We start from the raw sequence: 19339 nt of genomic DNA on the forward strand, positions 1-19339 counted from the left end.
AAAGTTTCAGGATTTGGGTAGTCTCTGGGGCTTTCAGAAGTCCTTTATCTGTCCCTTTTTGTACAGCTCCCCAAATAATCACTCTATCACTTTGCACATACTTCCTTCTTTGTCCTCCCCTGCCTGTGTGCATGTGCGCTCTCTCTCTCTCTCTCTCTCTCTCTCTCTCTCTTAAAAATAAACTTAAAAAGCGGTGCCTGGGTGGCTCAGTTGGTTAAGTGACCGACTTCGGCTCAGGTCACGATCTTGCAGTTTGTGAATTTGAGCCCCTCATCGGGCTCTGTACTGACGGCTCGGAGCCTGGAGCCTGCTTCAGATTCTGTGTCTCCCCCTTTCTCTACCCCTCCCCTGTTCACCCTCTGTGTCTCTCTGTCTCTCAATGACAAATAAACATTAAAAAAATAAACTTAAAAAAATACCCAGACTTCAAGATTTTTTGCTGTTTTGCTGCATTGTGAACTCAGCAAATAGACACCTAATTTTTCTGCCCTACGTATCTCCACCGGCAGAGTGTGATTCCGAGAGCAGGGTGTGGCCCCGCACCCCAGCCTCGAGCCTGTGCCTGAACCAGAGCCTGAACCTGAACAATTAGATGGCTTCTCCTCCATGAGCGCGTTGCCGCATTAGTGCACACCCCCCTTTCCTGGGACTCGACACAGAGCACTTCCCCAGGACAGGCTGCATGCCAGTGGGCCAGCCTTCTGGACCATCTGGACCACCTCCTGCAGCACTGGATGCACATCGGAGTTTCTGGGAGGGACTCGCTCCACTTCTGCTTGTGCACATTCCCAGCATCGCTCCAAACGGCTTCCTCCACCGGCCTCTCTCCCACCCCGAGTTCTCTCTTTTGCCATTCACTAATCTCACCTTTTTATTAAAGGCACTTGGTATTTATCTTCTTTATTCCTCTGATTATAAATTCCTGAAAACAGAAGACCTGGATCCTATTAACCTTTACACCCTACGCCACGTTTCCTGAGGAATCGGATGAATATCATTAGAGAATATTCAGAAATACGGACAGAAGCGCTTGCGGCTGGGGAGTGTTTCGTGACATTTATCTCCCAGCCACTGACGATGCATATGTAACATGTGACGACTAGCACTGGCCGTTGCCAAATATTTTCCCTTCCCCGGCATCATACAGCTAAATTTTACACAGAACGTTGTGTACCAGAGATCAGGGGTGGGCGCGTAAACTTTCTACTCCGCTGCTGCAATTCTGCTGTAATATAAGCATTACCGTAATCGGCTGTTAAATTTTTTTTACACGGATCTATCCTAAAACACCAGGCGTTTGCAGAATATTTGCCAATTCTATTCTCTAAGAACTATGAGACAGTATGACCCAACAGTATTATTTTGAATCATGTCATCTAGCTATTTCAGCCATACGAATGTCACCGTGCTATTATACGTACAAAAAAATTCATCTCTTCATAGGCCATTATAGTACAGCAAAGGCAACCTTATTTCGAATACTAGCAAAACAACCTACTAAAAAAGGAACATGTTCTTTATGTGGGTAACATCTCGGTCTATCACTGACATCTCGAATACCACATACTAAAGAGGTGGCCAGGTGCCGGAGATGAAGCGTTATTACGTGTGAGAAGTCTAAATGATATAAATGTCATCAAGAGGTTAATGTAGGTCTCTACAGCAGGAGACCTGGGTTACAAGCGTACCACCTCGTCTAGTCTGTGTGCTGTCTGCTGGGCTCAGTGCAAACTACCACAGGGAAGATAAACGGAAGGGACCACGGGGATCATCAAACTTCCCCGATGGATTCTGAGGTACCTGATGAGTAGATATGGGGTCAGCATTCCCAGCGCTTAATTCCCTAGCCCAGGGAGATGTGCAGCATTGCACAACACAGATGGTAAACTAGAACAAGCCCTTGGTGATTCGCAGAGCGCTGGGAGACCCCAGTAGTAAGGTGAGAATGACAGCATCGACTAAGTGCACGCTAAGATCCTGTGGTGCACACAGGCCTCCCTTTGCCTGGAGTTAAGCTACCATGATGTCCGCACACAGGGTCGAGCGGCTTCCCTCACTGCATCCTGTCTCAAAGGTTCTGGCGTAGAATTCAGACCAGCGAGCTCCAACACAGCGTGGATTCAGTGCCAGAGTGTTTAGCAAAGAAGACCATCCTTCATCTCTGTAAATACAGCTCTCCTGCAGATACAGTCCCCAGCGTCCCAGTGTGAAAGTGCTGTCGGTCCACGTGCTTAGCCATTTCTGCTGCAGTGATCATTGGAGGACCCTGGCATGGTCTTTCCTGCTGGAAATCGCTGGAAATAACCACAGTGCTACAACTGGAAATATGATCCACGTTCCACAGGAAAGAGAAGCAACTTCTCAGGCCAAAGTATTTCTTCTTCCAGTAACCGTTAAAAAACAAGATGCCTCACACACTTGGAAAAAAATGCTTTTGTCAAAGCATTTTGCATTCTAATGAAAAGCATCTGGGACATGGAATCAATGAGGCTCCAAGTCTAAAGGAATCCTACACGTAAAAGCCTACCAAACAGGCGACTGCCTTCTGTGTGAACTGTTCTTTGCATTTTGGGGCAGGTCTAACATGTTAAAAAATAAAGGCAAGGAATTTCTTACACATAGTCTGAAAACTACTTTTCCGCACAGTGTCTGCCATTCCAAACAAATGAATCAAACTATGCATCACTAATGTCATTGGCAACCCTGGCTCTTGCCTTTGGTACATGTACTTAATTCATTTTATTTTTGTTTCGTTGCTTTTTTATCCCCCTGTCCCCACCTGATTAAAACTTAGAGATCTCAATACAGGTCTTTGTGGTGGGCACTATCCATCCATCAGGGCTGACACTTGTAACGTAAAACAGTTTACCAAAATGGGTTTATTCCAACTCTCAATACCAGTTTAAATACTTGAACATGGCTGTTATTTACTTCCTAACTTGTCTTGCAGTCAAACTGATGATCACAGGCTCTCCAAACATTCTTCACCTATCACGTTTACTACATCCTTGAGCACAGGTTCGTGCCAGTTTTTCACCGCCCACTTGAACTATTTCACGGAAGTGATATCATCATTGTGGACGCGGACCTCCTAGCCAGAGAATGAGATGGGTCCTGTTCATGAAGCCTGGACACCATCAGTCTCAGGGCTACCTCTGCATTTATGAGCCTTCTCATATTGAGAACACCAAATCCTTCCATGGGTGCTAGGGTTTCCTAACTTTCTCCTCGTCATATACATTGGAAGGTGTTTCGCTTTTTACTTAGAGTGAAGCTTTCCATGAATTGCATTATTTTCATATGTGTTTCGTCTGTCACTGAAATCGGTGACATTCTGAATCGGTTGCCAAATATTTACTCTCGCTCTTTCAGCTGGCGTTACTACGCCTCTACTCAAGGTGTGGATAGAAGTCTTGGAGTAGACTTCTTGGAGAAGTCTAGAATGAGGGAGAGAACTACACAACTGGAAATCTGCTTTCCAGTCGCATCAACCCAATAATCGATGTCACTGTGGAAAGCCCCTTCAGCAATTGTTAAAAGACAACATAGCGCTCCTATACTTTCTTGACTGTGAGAGTCGTAACAGAAAACCTTGATCTACGTCTTGCCAAATTCGGAAGCACCATTTCTAAAGAGTATTTCTGAACACCCATCTAAAAGCAAGGTCAGACAAAGATGAACCCAGACTTGCATGTTATTTTGTGAAACTATCTGTGTTCTTCATAAGCATGCATCACCACAGATCTTGCAAACAACAGAGTTGACCAACAGCTCTGTGGATCATCAAATTAACAGATCCACCGTTCCTGCCAGCTTGCTTCTTTCCTTTTCGTGTGAAAAATCACACTACACGTTCCTTTTAATAACGTGCCACTGGCAGGGGGACTGTCAGTGACTTGGACACCTCCTCCAGGGTCCCCCCAGCCACTCCACTCAAACTCTCAAGTTCTCCTGGACAGACTCCTTTTCTCTCCTGGGGTCCTGGTTTCTGATACAAAAGCAGGTTCTAACCTTTGTATTCCAGAGCGATTCACGACACAGAGGACAGAATGAAGAGGAAGCTGAGCCCTTCTGCTTTACTTGGGCCATCCACTATTTCAATACCAACCACAATGAGTGAATTTGGTTCTTATTCCAAACCTGAATTCTACAGGGTCCTTACACTTTCATGGTCCTGAATCTTTTCACTGCACCCCGCTCGTGGTGAGTCTATCTTTCACAGCATGACCTTCACCTGTATTTTAATTCCCTTAGTACATTGTAGGGTTATTGTTTTGCTTGCAAACTGAGTTTCTTGTAGAACATCTCATGTAACTGTCTCCATTTCTTTGGGTAATTTTCCATTTTTCTCTTCATTGGGGTGATCTGTTTCTCAAAGTCAGAATTGTGGGGGTTGTTTTGTCTTGTTTAAAAAGGGATGTCTCCTTTAAAGTTGATTCCATGGGGTTTTATCCATTATTTGCCTTGATTTTTTAAAAAGACTCTCACTGGCTGCCTCCATTGTCATTATAAGTCATTTCCCCTTCATCACTGTCCAGTTTACCCTCACAGGGTCCAGGAGAACCTGAGAGTCCCCCAAGGTCATTCAGCTGGGTAAAAATCCAGATTTTCTGGAGATCCATAGCATTGCAATGGACAAAGAAACAATTCAGAGAGCAAGAAATGGAGGGAAAATACTGGCAAGACTGGTAAGCAAGAGGTCTGGGAGCAGCGCAACATGAAGGATGAGATTAGCCACATGTGACGACTAAGGCACCAACCTTCTTTTGAGGGCACGCCTGGGGTGAGCAGCCATTTTACTCCCAGGATCAACCAACCAACTTATTCCACCTTACTGGTCAGAATTAGCACAATGCACATAGTGCACTCTTTTATTACATCTTCCTTTGAGAAATACAACTATTGGCAAAATAACACAATATCTGCTCGGATACGTTAGTTACATACCCTAATGTTAGGAAGTCTGTGTTCTCCGGTCAAACTGCCTAGGTTTGCATTCTGTTTGTGATACTATTGATTTTACAACGTTGGGCAGATTCCTCACTGTTGTAAGTCATTTCTTAGCTATGAACGGTAGCCGTGAGCACCTCCTGTGCGTTCTAACGAAGTCAATATAATTGAAAATTGTCTTGTACATTTTTCACTGTCAATAAATAATATCATTCAAATCACTGTATACAAGTAAGGCATCTGGGTGACTTTGAGGTTATGGTGGTATCCGTTATCTACTTTATCAAATCTTTGTGCCAGATTTAGGACTGGATCCTCTATTTCCTTTATCTGTCTGGCCTATTGAGAATTTTCTCTAGCGCTGACTTTACCTCTGTTCTCCTATCTGTTTCCCCCACCCCCACCCTGGCCTCGGCCATATCTCCTTGGGTCCCACAGACATATGTTCTTACTGGTTTATACTATGTTATCTAGACATAAGTGATCTATTATTCAGGACAAGAGATAACCTTTCATTGTCACACTCCATGCACATGCATACCTCATTTTATCGTGCTTTGCAAATACTGTATTTTTATCAAGTGAAGGTTTTTGACCACCTTGCACTGAGCAGGTATATTGGTGCCATTTTTCTAACAGTGTCTGCTCACTTTGTGTCTCTGTGTCTCGTTTTGGTAATTCTTACAACATTTCAAATCTGATTATATTTGATTATATTTGATTATATTTGTGATGGTGCTCTGTGATCAGTGATCTTTGCTGGTACTATTGTAACAGGGTTTGGGGCACCCCAAACCACGTGCATATGAGACCGTATGAGACCGTGAACTTGACTGATGCATGTCATGTGTGTTCTGACTGCTGCATCTGTCTATTCCCTGAGACACAACAGTATTAAAATTAGGTTAATTAATAACCCCATGATGACCTCTGAGTTTTCAAGCGAAAGAGCCACACATATCTCACTTTAAATCAAAATCCAGAAATGAATAAGCTTAGTGAGAAAGGCATGTTGAAAGCCTTGGGCCAAAGGTTAGGCCTCTTGCCCCAAACAGCTGGCCCAGTTGTGAATGCAAAAGAAAAGTCCTTGAAGAAAATTAAAAATGCTACTCCAGTGAGCGTACGAATAATAATAAACTGAAATAGCCTTATTGCTGACAAGGAGGAAGTCTGAGCGGTCTAGACAGATCACACCGGCCCTAGCATTCCCTTAAGCCAAAGCCTAATCCAGAACAAAGCCCTAACTCTCTGTAACGCTACGAAGGTTGAGAGAGGGGAGGCAGCTGCAGAAGAAAAGTTTAAGGCCAGCAGAGGTTTGTCGGTGAGGATTAAGCAGAGAAGCCGTCCTTGTAGCATAAAAGCTCAAGGCGAAGCAGCAAGTGCTGATGCAGAAGCTGCGGCAGGTTCTCCAGAAGATCTAGCGGAGATAATTCGTGAAGGTGGCTACGCCAAACAACAGATTTTCAGAGTCGGTGAAACAGCCTTCTGTTAGAACAAGATGCTACAGAGCTTTCCCCGCCAGAGAGAAGTCAATGCCTGGCTTCAGGGCTTCAAAGGAAGACTGACGCTCCTGTCAGGGGCTAACTCAGCTCGTGCCTTAAGTGCAAGCCGATGCCCACGTACCGTTCTGAAAACCCGCGGGCCCTTCGGAATTGGGCTACATCTACTCTGCCTGTGCTCTACCTGCCTGTGCTCTGCCTGGTCACCCAAGAGCTCTGATGGAGGCACACAATGAGACGAATGCGGTTTTCACGCCCGTTAACGCAGCATCCATTCCGCAGCCCGTGGATCAAGGAATCATTTCATCTTTCACATCTTACTATCGAAGAAATGCATTTCACAAGGCTATAGATGCCATAGATGGTGATTCCTCTCATGGATCTGGGCAAAGTAACCTGAAGACCTTCCAGATCGGACTCACCACTCTAGATGCCATTAAGAACATCCGTGACTCATGGGAAGAGGTCAAAATATCAGCATAAATAGGAGTCTGGAACAAGTGGACTCCAACCTTCATGGGTGACGCTGAGGGAGTCAAGACTTCATGGGGAAGTAGAGGCAAGATGTGGTGGAAGGAGCCAGAGAACGAGAGTCACAAGTGGACGAGGGGCCGCGTCTCACGATCAAACTTGAACAGGTGAGGAGACGCTTCATGTGGACAAGCAAAGAAAGGGGTTTCCTGAGATGGAATCTAGTCCTGGTGCAGATGCTGTGATGGTCACTGAGATGACAACAAAGGACTGAGAACACGACATAAACCGAGTTGAGAAAGCCGCGGCAGGGTTTGAGACGGTGGCTCCAAAGCCGGAAGAAGTCCCACTGTGGGCAAAATGCTGTCAAACTGCATCACATGCTGCAGAGAAGTTGTTCATAAAAGGAAGAGCCGGTCTATGTGGGAAACTTCCACGTTGCCTCATCTTAGGGAACAGCCACAGCCACCCCGACCTTCAGCTGACCCCATCCTGATCAGTCAGTAACCATCACAACCGAGGCAAGACTCTCCACCAGCAAAAAGGTTGTGAGCAGCTGAAAGCTCGGATCGTGTAGCAATTTTTAGCAATGAAGTATTTTTAAATTGAGGCGTGTACATTTGACCCTCGAACAACGCAGGTTTGAACTGTGTGGGTACACATACACGTGGATTTTTTTCAGCAAATCCAGTACTGTAAATGTATTTCCTGTCCTTTAAGGTTTTCTTAATAAATTTTCTCTCTGCTTATTTATTTAGCTTGAGACACAGGGGAGGCACAGAGAAAGAAGGAGAGAGAGAATCCCAAGCAGGCTCCACGCTTAGTGCGGAGCCCGACGTGGGGCCTGATCTCACAACCATGAGACCTTGACATGAGCTGAAACTAAGAGTTGGATGGAGCTAGGGGCACCTGGGTGGCTCAGTGGGGTGAGCGTCCAACTTCGGCTCAGGTCATGATCTCATGATTCAGGAGTTCGAGCCCCGCATCGGGCGCTGTGCTGACAGCTCAGAGCCTGGAGCCTGCTTCGCATTCTGTGTCTCCCTCTCTCTCCGCCCCTCCCTCACTCGTGCTGTCTCTCTCTCTCTCTCTCTCAAATATAAATAAAAATATTAAAAAAACAAAGAGTTGGATGGAGCTTAACTGACTGAGCCATCCGGGTGTCCCTTAAGGACATTTTATTTTCTCTAGCTTACCTGATTGTAAGCATACAGTATATATTACACATAACATACAAAATACGTGTTCATTTATGTTATCGGTAAGGCTTTTGGTCAGCGATAAGCTATCAGAGGTTCAGTTTTTAGGGGCTCAAAAGTTGTATGTAGATTTTTGACAGGAGGGAGGAGTCAGAGCCCCTAACTGCCGTGTAGTTCAAGGGTCAACTGTACATCATTGTTTTTCCATGTAACGCTATCACACACTTACCGGACTACAGTATAGCGTAAATATAGCTTTTATGTGCATGGGGAAAACAAAAAATACACTTGACTCAGTGTATTGTAATATTTGCTTTATTGTGTTGGTCTAGAACCAAATCCACAGTTATCTCGGAGGTGTGCCTGCATCACGAATTACACTTTCAAGTTGCAGTGGTAGTTGTGCAACTGCATTCGCTGACTTTTGAAATATTTATACTAAGTGTATTACCCACCCTTTACTTGTTGTTTTATAAATATATGTGGCAATGTGTCCTATCTAATATTTTTCTAGTTGTTTTTCTTCCGTATTCTCTGCCTCTTCCAATTTTATCATTCCTTATATTTTACATCTAGGTCCTACTACGCTAATGTGTTACATATTCTTTTCCAGACAGTTTTATTCCTCTTTATTTTCAGTTTCAATTCCTTCAGAACACTCCCTCTCCCAAAAGCTTCTAAGACATATTGTATCGTACCTAAGCCATACTTTGCGGCACACTGGCCCAGACAACTATACAACACACCGTGCAACCTTTCGACTTTGAAGTCCTTATCTGCAGGCAAGAAGAACACCAGAGAAAAAGTGAAGGTTTCTTTGGAATCAACAAGACCCCAGCAGACCCCAGGATGTCAGTTATAGAAATTGTGCCACTCAAACTCCCTGAGGCCACAGTAACCATCTCACCTCATGAGGCTTTTGTAACCAGTAGGTCACTAGTCAAATGTAAATTGTCACTGCTTTCCATTATCACAATTAGAGCAGACAAGTACGTTTCTTAGACCACCTGGTTGCCTTCCTAGCACCAAGTGTCTGTCACTCAAGGTAACAGAGAAGAGCTACCCCGAAGGAGGGACGCCTTACGGAGAGTGGTACTCAATGACCAGACATTTTATAATGACACGTAGGAAGGCTCAGAAAATCTCAGAGGCACTAGTGACTATCAACACAAAATCCCACACACATTCCAAGGAAGTTTCACAGTGTACTGACAACAATACTGACCACACTCAGCAACAATATATGTATTTACACACACAGGGGATGCTGGCAGCTTCCATATAGGTATGACAGCAACTTAAAGAAAGCAGGTGTCAGGGGCACCTGGGTGGCTCAGTTGGTTGAGCACCTGACTCTTCATTTCAGCTCAGGTCATGATCTCACGGTCATGAGATCGAGCCCTGCATAGGGCTCTGTGCTGAGCATGCAGCCTGATTCAGATTCTCTCTCTTTCCCTCTGCCCCTCCCCGCTGCTCTCTCTCTCTCTCTCTCTCTCTCTCTCTCATGAAAAAAAAAAAGAAAGAAAGCAGGTGTCCTTTCATGGATAAGAGTGACAAAGAAACTCCTTTCACTGGTTGATTTCCTCTGGAATTATTATTTAGATTCATTTTCTCTCTCTCTCTTTTCCCCCAAATTCTCCTGAGCATTTCTTCAAATTATCTCAAGTAAAAAGACCAGATTTCTACTATTCAAAATTTACTGGTCCTGGCTTCATTCCTGAAGTGATTTCCAGCCCATGGAGAGTCAGAGGCTTAAACTTTCCAGCTTCTATAGCTTTTGAGTGATTACAAAATTATTGAGGTCCCACAAAGAGGTCAAAAGGACAAAAGGCAGTTAACATATTTTAAAGATTACTTGGAGACCTACAGGAGCATTGTAAGTCCGTGCTTTAAGCTGCCAATTCAACAATTTCTTATGTTTATTCACTAGATTTTTTTTCAACGAAAAAGATTTTCAACTCAATTTTTTTAAATTATCATGCAGAAAATTTTAATCTTTAAGCGAAGGAAGAACACGTGACTGTGCACACACTCTTCTCGAAATAATTCATTGTACTTATGCTGATTGATTTTAGTCACTTCCACTTACTGACACAATGTAAAATTTCTTTTAAAGATAAAGCATGTAGTATTTTTGAGTATCATTTTTGTGTGTCCTAAACTGATGGCATAAAGTTGCGATGATACCCTCAGCACTGTAGAAAATAGTTTCTAAGTCACTCAAGGCAATATGTGACTTTCATTTATTGGCCAGATTAAAAAATAATCCCCTTCAATACTTAAAGAAGTTGCTGTGTGAAGTGTAGCGCTAAGACCAGGTAGGATTTAGTTTCTCTGTTGCAACATTTATAGCAAGAAGTGTTACGCCTTGCCCAACCACAGTCTATTTTTCAGGCTTAGCTAAATTAAAGAAATACCAGATGATAGATTGATTTACCCAGACATCGAGTTTCGGAGCCACTCCAAAGTCCATTTGCTAAGCATTCTCTGACGTGAGACCCCACCAGGGTGTAGCCCGTGTTGCACGTAAATATAGCTGTGGCCCCATAAACTGTGAGCGTGCCAATCTTGTTACCGTTTGGCGGAAAGGAGAGGCTTCCACACGAGATCACTGGAAGGCAAACAAAAAGCGAATGTTACTTCAAGTCTGCGGGTTATTCTCTTGCTTAAGCATGACAAAATCCTCAGCCTTAATTTTTATCAGGGACGGGGATGTCTGGTTAGGGTCAGACAGGTCAACCATCTAGGAGGCTTAATTTTCCTCCTCTTATGCCCTTGGAATGGAAACGTGCGCGCTTAGAGCAGATTCCAAAACCGTGTGGTGGACAGACACAGCCACGGGGGCAGACCAGTCAAGCGCGCGGGCCGTCTGCCCGCCCGCCCTTCCGTGTGCATCGGCCACGAGAGCCACGTGGCAGTCACCGGACACCTGTTGCAGAACAGGAGCGGTCGTGCCCGGGGCCGTCAGCCGCACTTAGTCACGCGTGATGAAAACAGGACGCCCGCGTCAACAGGAGGCCTAGCTCCCCGTTCCCTCCGTGTACTTGTGTGACTTGTTGGGACCGTGGAGTCATCAAGGCTGACTGTTCCCAGAGGCTTACGTGTGGTTTTGCACGGGTCACGACCAAGGGTCTGAAGACCCTTCTGAGGGCACCAAGGACTTGCTGAGTTACTCTGCGTAAAGGGGTTAGGGCCCAGGCCGCGGGTAGCTGATCGTTACGGAGTTCTTATCGATAGTGAGCTGGTCGGAGGCAGCAAGTGTAGCGAAGAAGAACACAGACCCTGGCTCCAGGCTCCTCAGGTTCGGTCCTCGCTTTGCCGGTTACGGGGAGGCCGGTTTCCTCCAAGACTCCGGGGTCCTCCTTAGTTCCTCTCTTACGCGTTCCTACCAACACCTGCCCGCAGAGCCGCGCGCTGGCTCTAACGAGAGGGCGCGTGCAAGTGCCAAAGCGACGCTTGGTACCCGATCAGGGCTCGGTCGGGGCCAACTGACGCGGAGCTGACCTGGGGACCTATTTCGTGGGCTGAATCCGTGTGAACGCCTCGACTGACGATTCAAGGGACGACAACGTTTACCGCTGTGCCACGTAGACCAGGGTTTTGAATGGAGCCGATCTTACTCTGAGGGGTCCCCGCTGTGGTTCCATTTCAAACAGACAGACGGACACAGGCAGCTGGTGTGTGTCCTGGGGAGGATGTCTTATCAGGAATTCGGACAGGGGAGGTCGTGATTGGAACATTATTGTTGTTGAAGTTCCAGCTTCTGGGATCGCTCAACTCGTAGGGCTGTGTCTCATGTGCAGCAACAGTGCTAACACGTGCCCGGGGCCGAATGTCAACGGATTCCCGCAGAGGTTAATTTTTTTTTTTTTTTTTTACAATTTATCATGAACTTTCCACTAAGCCCTTCCCAAACACACTGCGAGCTTCGCCTTGAGTTAGGATATTTAAAGATCTGCATGCAGCCACTCAGCATAATTAGACCGTGTCCTGAAACGTCCACACGGTCAGAAACGCGCTAGCGGCCGTGAGGTCCCCTGGGGCCAGAACGCACCCTCGGTGGAAGATGAGCCCGCTCTATGGCTGCCGCTCCTTCACCTCCGGGGAAACGTCCCTGCGCCCACGGGGTCTGGGGCTTGTCCTCCTTCAGGCTCACCAGCCTGTAGGGAGGACTAAGGGAGCACGGCCGCGGCTTGTCCACAGAGGGGCAATGGGGGCTCGGCTGGCAGGGACCCACACGGCGATGGCGACAGTGACACTCACTTGGGGAAGCTGCCCCAACACGCACACGCACACACGCCACACCACACCCCCCCCCACACACACATATCACACTCACAACACACATATACACCACGTATACACATACGCTTTGTCAAACATCCAAGTAGAGCCTCGTTTCCATGTTGTTTTCTCCCCCCAAGTATTTGTGCGGTCCACACCGCCTCCCCTCACTGTGACCAGGGATCACAAGCCATGGGTGTCTCTCCCCCCAGGGCAGCGTCCTTCCTCTTGCCTTCAGTTCTACAATTATGTGCATATTGAAATCCTCAACTTAGAAAGAAAGTCATGTTGTGACATGGTGTTTCTAGACCTGTAAGGCCATCTTTCCTGTCAGAAATACGGATAGTGTTAGTGAGTGTGGCAAATAAATATAAGGTCAAGAGTAGGGACTTTCCGGTACGTTCTACCTGGAAAAGTCCTCCTGAATGTGCAGATGAACATGAACACAAACAGATGACGTGACATGACTGTGGATGGTTCGGGGCAGTTTATTGTGAAGATAGCGTCACAGGACAGGTGACTGTTAAGTATGTGAAGGCATGCTGTGTAGACCACAGTCTGGAATTGCTTTAGTAGGCCCCGAGGAATGACGCCAAGATGCCTGGTTATAAGTCAAAGGAAGGCCTTGCTCAAAGTGAAAATATTCAAACATGACTCAGCTGCCCCTGGGGTCATGACCGCCCTGAGTTATTTAAGTTATTTTAACTTAAAAAAAAATGTATCAGTAGAGATAAAAATTAATCAAAAAAATATTCATATCAAGTCTTTTTGGGGGAAGAAAAACAACATTTTCAGTTTGGTCACAAAAGAAATAGTTAGCTTGGTCAGCTTTTCCTACCACTGATAATATGAACAACATAATGCATACCCTTGGGCACAGATGCTGGTCTCTAACACCCTTTTCCACCAAAAGTTTCCAGAGCTCCTTGGAGAATGGCTGATTCCTTGTTTAGTTAAGAAAAACTCAGGATGAGCATAAAATATCCTGTCTTCCTGAGAAAACAGGGACAACTTGAAAGACATCATAAGGAGAAGATGAAGAAACCAGGGAGAAGGGACTCGCTCTGGCCACACTGGAATGATGAAAACTACAAATAATGATTAAAAAAAAAAACCAGCAATCAGTGATTTCACTGGAACCCACTGACTCTGGAAAAGGCCACAGGTCCATGATATTTGAGATAGATAAATATCAAAGTGTGATGTGATACAACAACCCATACCAATGAATGGCTGACAATTTCCAAAGTACATTTGTATGCCAAGTTGGCTGGAGAGATCTCCAGATATATGGATTTCTGGCTGTTGTTCCTGGACCAGACTTAGTATTGGGATCACCAGACTGAGGTATGTTAAAGCCAGAAAGACAGACTTTCTAGAATTTCAGAAGAATGGAGGCAAATACACAATTTATGGATGGTAGAAACCCAACTTTGCTTTCTTCCCCCCAAAGAAGTAGAAACCTCCTGCTAAGGAGTTTGGTTCAATAATCAGGCTGGCCCTGCCCCCGGTTTTTGTAAACATTCTTCTAAACACGAGTCTCCCTGTGTCAGTTCTTCTGGAATGGAGATTTGGGACTTTGGTGTAATGTGTTGTGGCATAGCAAATACCCACCTAACACTAACACCATCCTCCCCAGGCACACCAGGCAACAAGAAAGCCCAGCAAAAACTAGACTGGACGGTTGCATCCGCAGAAGCCCCGCGTGAACTCCCTACTTCCAAGAAGTTTACGTGCGCCTACTTTTAAGACTCTGATTCTGGATCGAAACTGACCGAATGTTGCCTAGAAAGTCTGAGAGAGGCAAAAGGTAGAGGCTCCCCAGTCTTTCGCCTCCACTCTCCTCGCTGAGCTTAGTGACTGAGTCTCTGAATCACACCATGGAGCTTTGCAGTGGGTGCCTGTAAGGGAGACCCGCGTGGATGTGGGAAGGAGGGGATTCCCTAATTCGGACCGAGAGGAACAAGGAGGAAATTCAGTATGAATGAAGTCAAACCAGGACACTTGTGACAAAGGCAAGGGAACTGTTAATGATTACTCTGGAAAACAGGCTTCAGGCAGGGCTGTCTGGGGACCTGGTGGTGTCATGCACTTGGACTATGGAGGAGGTCCTCAAGTTCACTGACCCTCCCTAACTTACCTTCGTGCTCCTGACTGAGCGCTTGATACATGTTTACTTACCGTTGGCTCTATTCAAAGTTGAATTAGGATGGCTGTGTCAAAGACAACAAAGCATTCTTTTGTCATTTTTCTTATTTTATTCTGGTTTCTTCTTATTAAGCTGTGTGCTTGATAAATTTGACACTGGTCTGACTACTTGTTTCTGTGCATGATAATTTCCTCTGAACAACCCACTAAAGAGTATGTGTTAAATATATCTGAGTCAAATAGTGCTCTGAACAATACTAATATTGTTTTATTTTTCTATTTATTCATATTTGTTATAAAACCCACTCAAAGGCTTAATTGCTTATCTTGTACCTATGAGAATAATAATCTCCCTTTTCAAGACAGTCATTATTTGAGAATACAATATCTTCAGCATAAATAATATTTCCCAAGATCCTAATTAGAGGGTTTGAATAGTCAGTGCATGGAAGGAGTTATCTTTTGAAACATAGGCCTGGATTTGTTTTTGAGTTGATCTGAAATATTGGAGTATTCGAATATTTTAAAATGTATACAACGCAATCATTAATAAATAGAACATTAATATTTAACCCAGCCATCATACATTTTAAGTATGTCACATAAAAATCCATATTCATCATTATAATGATGAGAAATGCCATTTGGTTACATTATTAATCCATAGGGGCAATCACTCACAGTGGGGGGTTAAAAGGTGGCGGTCAGTGATGTCACTAATTCAGAATGGCTACCTGACCTGGGAAGTGCACTGGTCACTCACCTCGACATCTGGGTCTCTCGTCACCTAGGCTCCACGTTCCATTGGCTTGGCACTGTGCCAGCCTCTGGCCCTCCAGGTAATAGCCAGGACTGCAGCTCAGCACGACCTGAGCTCCATACTCGTTCAGTGACCCCGAAACCAGTCTCCAGGTGACGTGCTCCGGGAGCTGAGCTTCGATGCCAGGACAAATCACCGCTGGAAATGAAACATACTTATTAACATCACCATTGTTTTCTCGACAGATCAGATCACGTTTGCTTTTAATGGTAAGACCCTTGTCTCTGAACTTGATCTTGCAAAACAGAAGCTGCTGGCCTATTATTTCAGGTGCTCTTCTCTACTACCCACATAGTCACAGGAGGATGATCATGCATGGAAAATGCATTCGGCGGCCTCATTGCAGGTGCAGGGGCGATTGTGCAGTGACGCTGTGATAGAAACGGATAAATCACCCACAAGAAGTTGCACGGTTCATTTGGATGGAAAATCTTCATCAGGTAAATGAGCACATGCGTAGAAGAATCTTACATATCATTTGTCTCAATTTCCTCTGAGAATCTTGGAATAGAATAGACATTGACAACGAGCTTGGGCACAAACGATCAGAAAATCGTATGCCCCCCATTCCCTTCCTCTCTATGAAACACACCTACATAAGATATTCTGTATGTTACTGGCCTTACAGGCACACAGCATTTATCTGCAGACTGCATTAATACTGTCAGGACAAATGTTTAATAGACCTTAAAAGAGACCATCTTTTCATGCTCTTAGGAGAAGGCCTAGAATTACAGTAACTACTGAATACAGAGCAGGAGCTACAAATGTAATAACAGTGATAATAGTGGTAATGGTGTCACCCGCGCCATTTTCTTGGGGAGGACTTCAAGCGATCTGCGAATATGCTGAAAATGTATGCAAAATTTAATATATGTGAGTATATATATATATGTGTGTGTGTATATATACACATATATATATATATGTGTGTATATATACTAAAGTAAAATAATATATGAAATGAATTTTACAAAGTTGGCACTCCATTTCTCCATATATGAACATTCAAGGCAGTCGACCACCTTCAGAACTGAGCTGACTGATTAATTTATTGAGCCTGGAAGATTTAGCTGGAGAAATCAGAGCTTTTTCAGAATGATATTAATAAATTACTTATTTAGTAGTAAATTAGAAAGCAAATTCTATATAGTTTATCATAGTTGAATCGGACATATTCAAATGTTACAAAAATCTCACTGAATCTTCTATCTGTAATTACCAGTACTAAATGCGAATAAAGTGAAAAAAATGGACTTTTCAGTATTATTACAATAATATCAATGATGAATAAAATGTGAAAAGGATTTGCTAATTTGAAAGTAGTCCTTAGGTCTGTTTCTCTTAAGTATTTTTAAAGGAAATGATTGTCCAAAATTTTTATGGATTCAAAATGGATATTCAAAGTGGATTAAAATCCTAAGTGTGAGTCCTAAAACCATAAAAATCCTAGAAGAAAGCAAAGGCAATAATTTCTTTGATATCGGCCACGGAATGATTTTTCTAGATGTGTCTCCTTTGGCAAGAGAAGTAAAAGCAACAGTAAACTATTGGGACTACACCAAAATCAAAAAGCTTCCATTCAGCAAAAGAAACCAACAACAAAGCAAAAAGGTAATATACTGAATGGGAGAAGATATTTGCAAATGATATATACATTAAGGTGTTAACATCCAAAATATATAAAGAACTTATACAACTCAACCCCAAGAAAACAAATAACCCAATTAAAAAATGGGCAGATGACCTGAATAGTCACTTTTCCAAAGAAAATTACAGATGGCCAATAGACACATGAAAAGATGTTTAACATCATTAACCATTGGGGGAATGCAAAGCAGAACCCTGTGAGAATGGTTAAATTAAAACACACACACACACACACACACACACACACACACACACACAAGAAACAAGTGTTGGCGAGGGTGTGGAGAAAAATAAATACTCATCACTGTTGGTGGGAATGCAAACTGGTACAACTACTCTGGAAAACATTAGGGAGATTCCTCAAAAAATTAAAAATAGAATTACCATATTATCCAAGAATTACACTAATGGGAATTTACCCAAAGAAAATAGAAAGAATAATTTGAAAAGATACATGCACCCCTATGTTTATTGCAGCCCTACTTACAACAGCCAATAATATGGAAGTAGCCCAAGTGTCCGATGACAGATGAATGGATCAAGATGTGGTGTGCATACATGTGCATGCGCGCGCACACACACACACACACACACACACACACACAGGAATGTTACTCAACCATAAAAAAGAATGAAATCTTGCCTTTTGCAACAACATGGGTGGACTTAGAATAATGCTAAGTGAAATAGGTTCATCAGAGAAGAACAAATATCATATGACTTCACTCCTATGTGGAATTTAAGAAACAAAACAAATGAACAAAGGAAAAAGAGACAAACAGACTCTTAAATATGGAGAACAAACTGGTGGTCACCAGAGGGAGGTGGGAGGGGGATGGGGAAACAGGAGAAAGGGATTAAGAGTACACTTATCCTAATGAGCATTGAGTAATATATAGAATTGTTGAATTACTGTATTGTACGCCTGAAACTAATAGAATACTCAGTGTATGTTAATTATAATCGAACAAAAAGTAAAACTTATATGGATATTTAAGTGTTTTGCCTGAATAATACAAGCAAATTCTTCTCTAACTGGAATACCTTTAGAATTCCAGGCAGGATGGCTATTTCTGAAAAGTTTTTAATGCCTTTAACCTTGTAAATCCATAGCTCCATTTCAATCCCACTGCCTATGTCAACTAAAGTTCATTTCATTTCACCAAAAACTGTACTTCTACAATGAGCTGAATTGTTTTCAATGACCTGAACTAACTTTTACAAACTCTACTTGTGCCAGGAAGGATTCACTGTTGGCATTTACAGTGGAAACGGTCGTTTACTTTGAGCTCATATCATCTACGGTGGTGATTTCCAAATTCTGTATGATTACCTCTTTCTTTGTGAAAATGCTCTTTGGTTTGCCTTAGAATTATCTGATTCTGTTAAACCAGAAAAAAAAAACTGATCACTTGAATCTCTTTCTCCCTAGTAGGCTAACAGCTCTTTTACTGTAAGCACTATGTCTTTTCACATTTTTTATTGAGTATGTTTGCCCTAAAACAGGTGCTGATGACATATATTTATAAATCTGAGTGAGTGAACATGTGTGTGTGTGAGCGTGTGTTCACACTTTGAAAACTAATGTGCCAAGAAAGTGTTGTGGCAGCAAAAAAAAAAAAAAAAAAAAAAAAAACCAAACAAAAAAAAAAAAAAACAAAAAAAAAACCCAAAAAACAAAAAACAAACCTGCAAAGGAATGGAAGGGATAAAACCATACGGGTGGAACCTGAGTAAAGGGAAAAGTAAGACTGGAATAAATATCTAATGTGAAAGTTCTGCAAAGGGAGAGGGGCAAGAGCAGAGGTCCTCAGAAGCTGTGGCAATTGGGGTTCTATTTAATACCTTCAAAGATGCCCAGAGGGATAACCTATAGCAAATGTCTAAGCATGAACAAGTGAGGCCGTGGTCTGGGTGATAACATCCCAAGGAATGTCAACCAAGATGGTGCCAGAAAATGGTTTCCTCCAGATGGTGGAGAAAAGGGGGCCACTTGGTCAGTTTTATCCAAGTGGATGTCCGCATTCTTATTCAAACAACATGAGAAACCGAGAAACCGATGAGCCCTAAGGAATTAGTGCCGATGAAAGTGTCACAGAAGGCAGTGCCCCTGCTTGCCTTGGCCTGGCGGCAGGGGAAACCCCAATCTTGTGCCCGAATTCTGGGCCTTGTGGGAGGAAAAGGGACTTGAATAGACAAAGGACCCTTTGTGGGCCCCAAATACCACCTCATTCTCCCCTTGGCGTTTCTGTAAGGTGAGCAGCCCCGGTCACACAGGTCAGAGACCTGACAAGGGTTTTCCTGGCTTGTTCTTCCTTCCC

At 43.7% G+C, this 19339-nt stretch overlaps 1 protein-coding gene across 1 annotated transcript in view; it reads right to left on the minus strand.

Moving 5' to 3' along the window:
* CSMD1 (CUB and Sushi multiple domains 1) overlaps window positions 1-19339 on the minus strand; it is a 681511-nt gene that overhangs the window by 66892 nt on the left and 595280 nt on the right. Inside the window, 2 exon segments of the mRNA XM_042934172.1 lie at window positions 10554-10727; window positions 15312-15506. Coding sequence (XP_042790106.1) covers window positions 10554-10727; window positions 15312-15506 — 369 coding nt within the window.

The sequence above is a fragment of the Panthera leo genome, chromosome B1, assembly GCF_018350215.1.
Source record: "Panthera leo isolate Ple1 chromosome B1, P.leo_Ple1_pat1.1, whole genome shotgun sequence".
Taxonomy (NCBI): Eukaryota; Metazoa; Chordata; class Mammalia; order Carnivora; family Felidae; genus Panthera; species Panthera leo.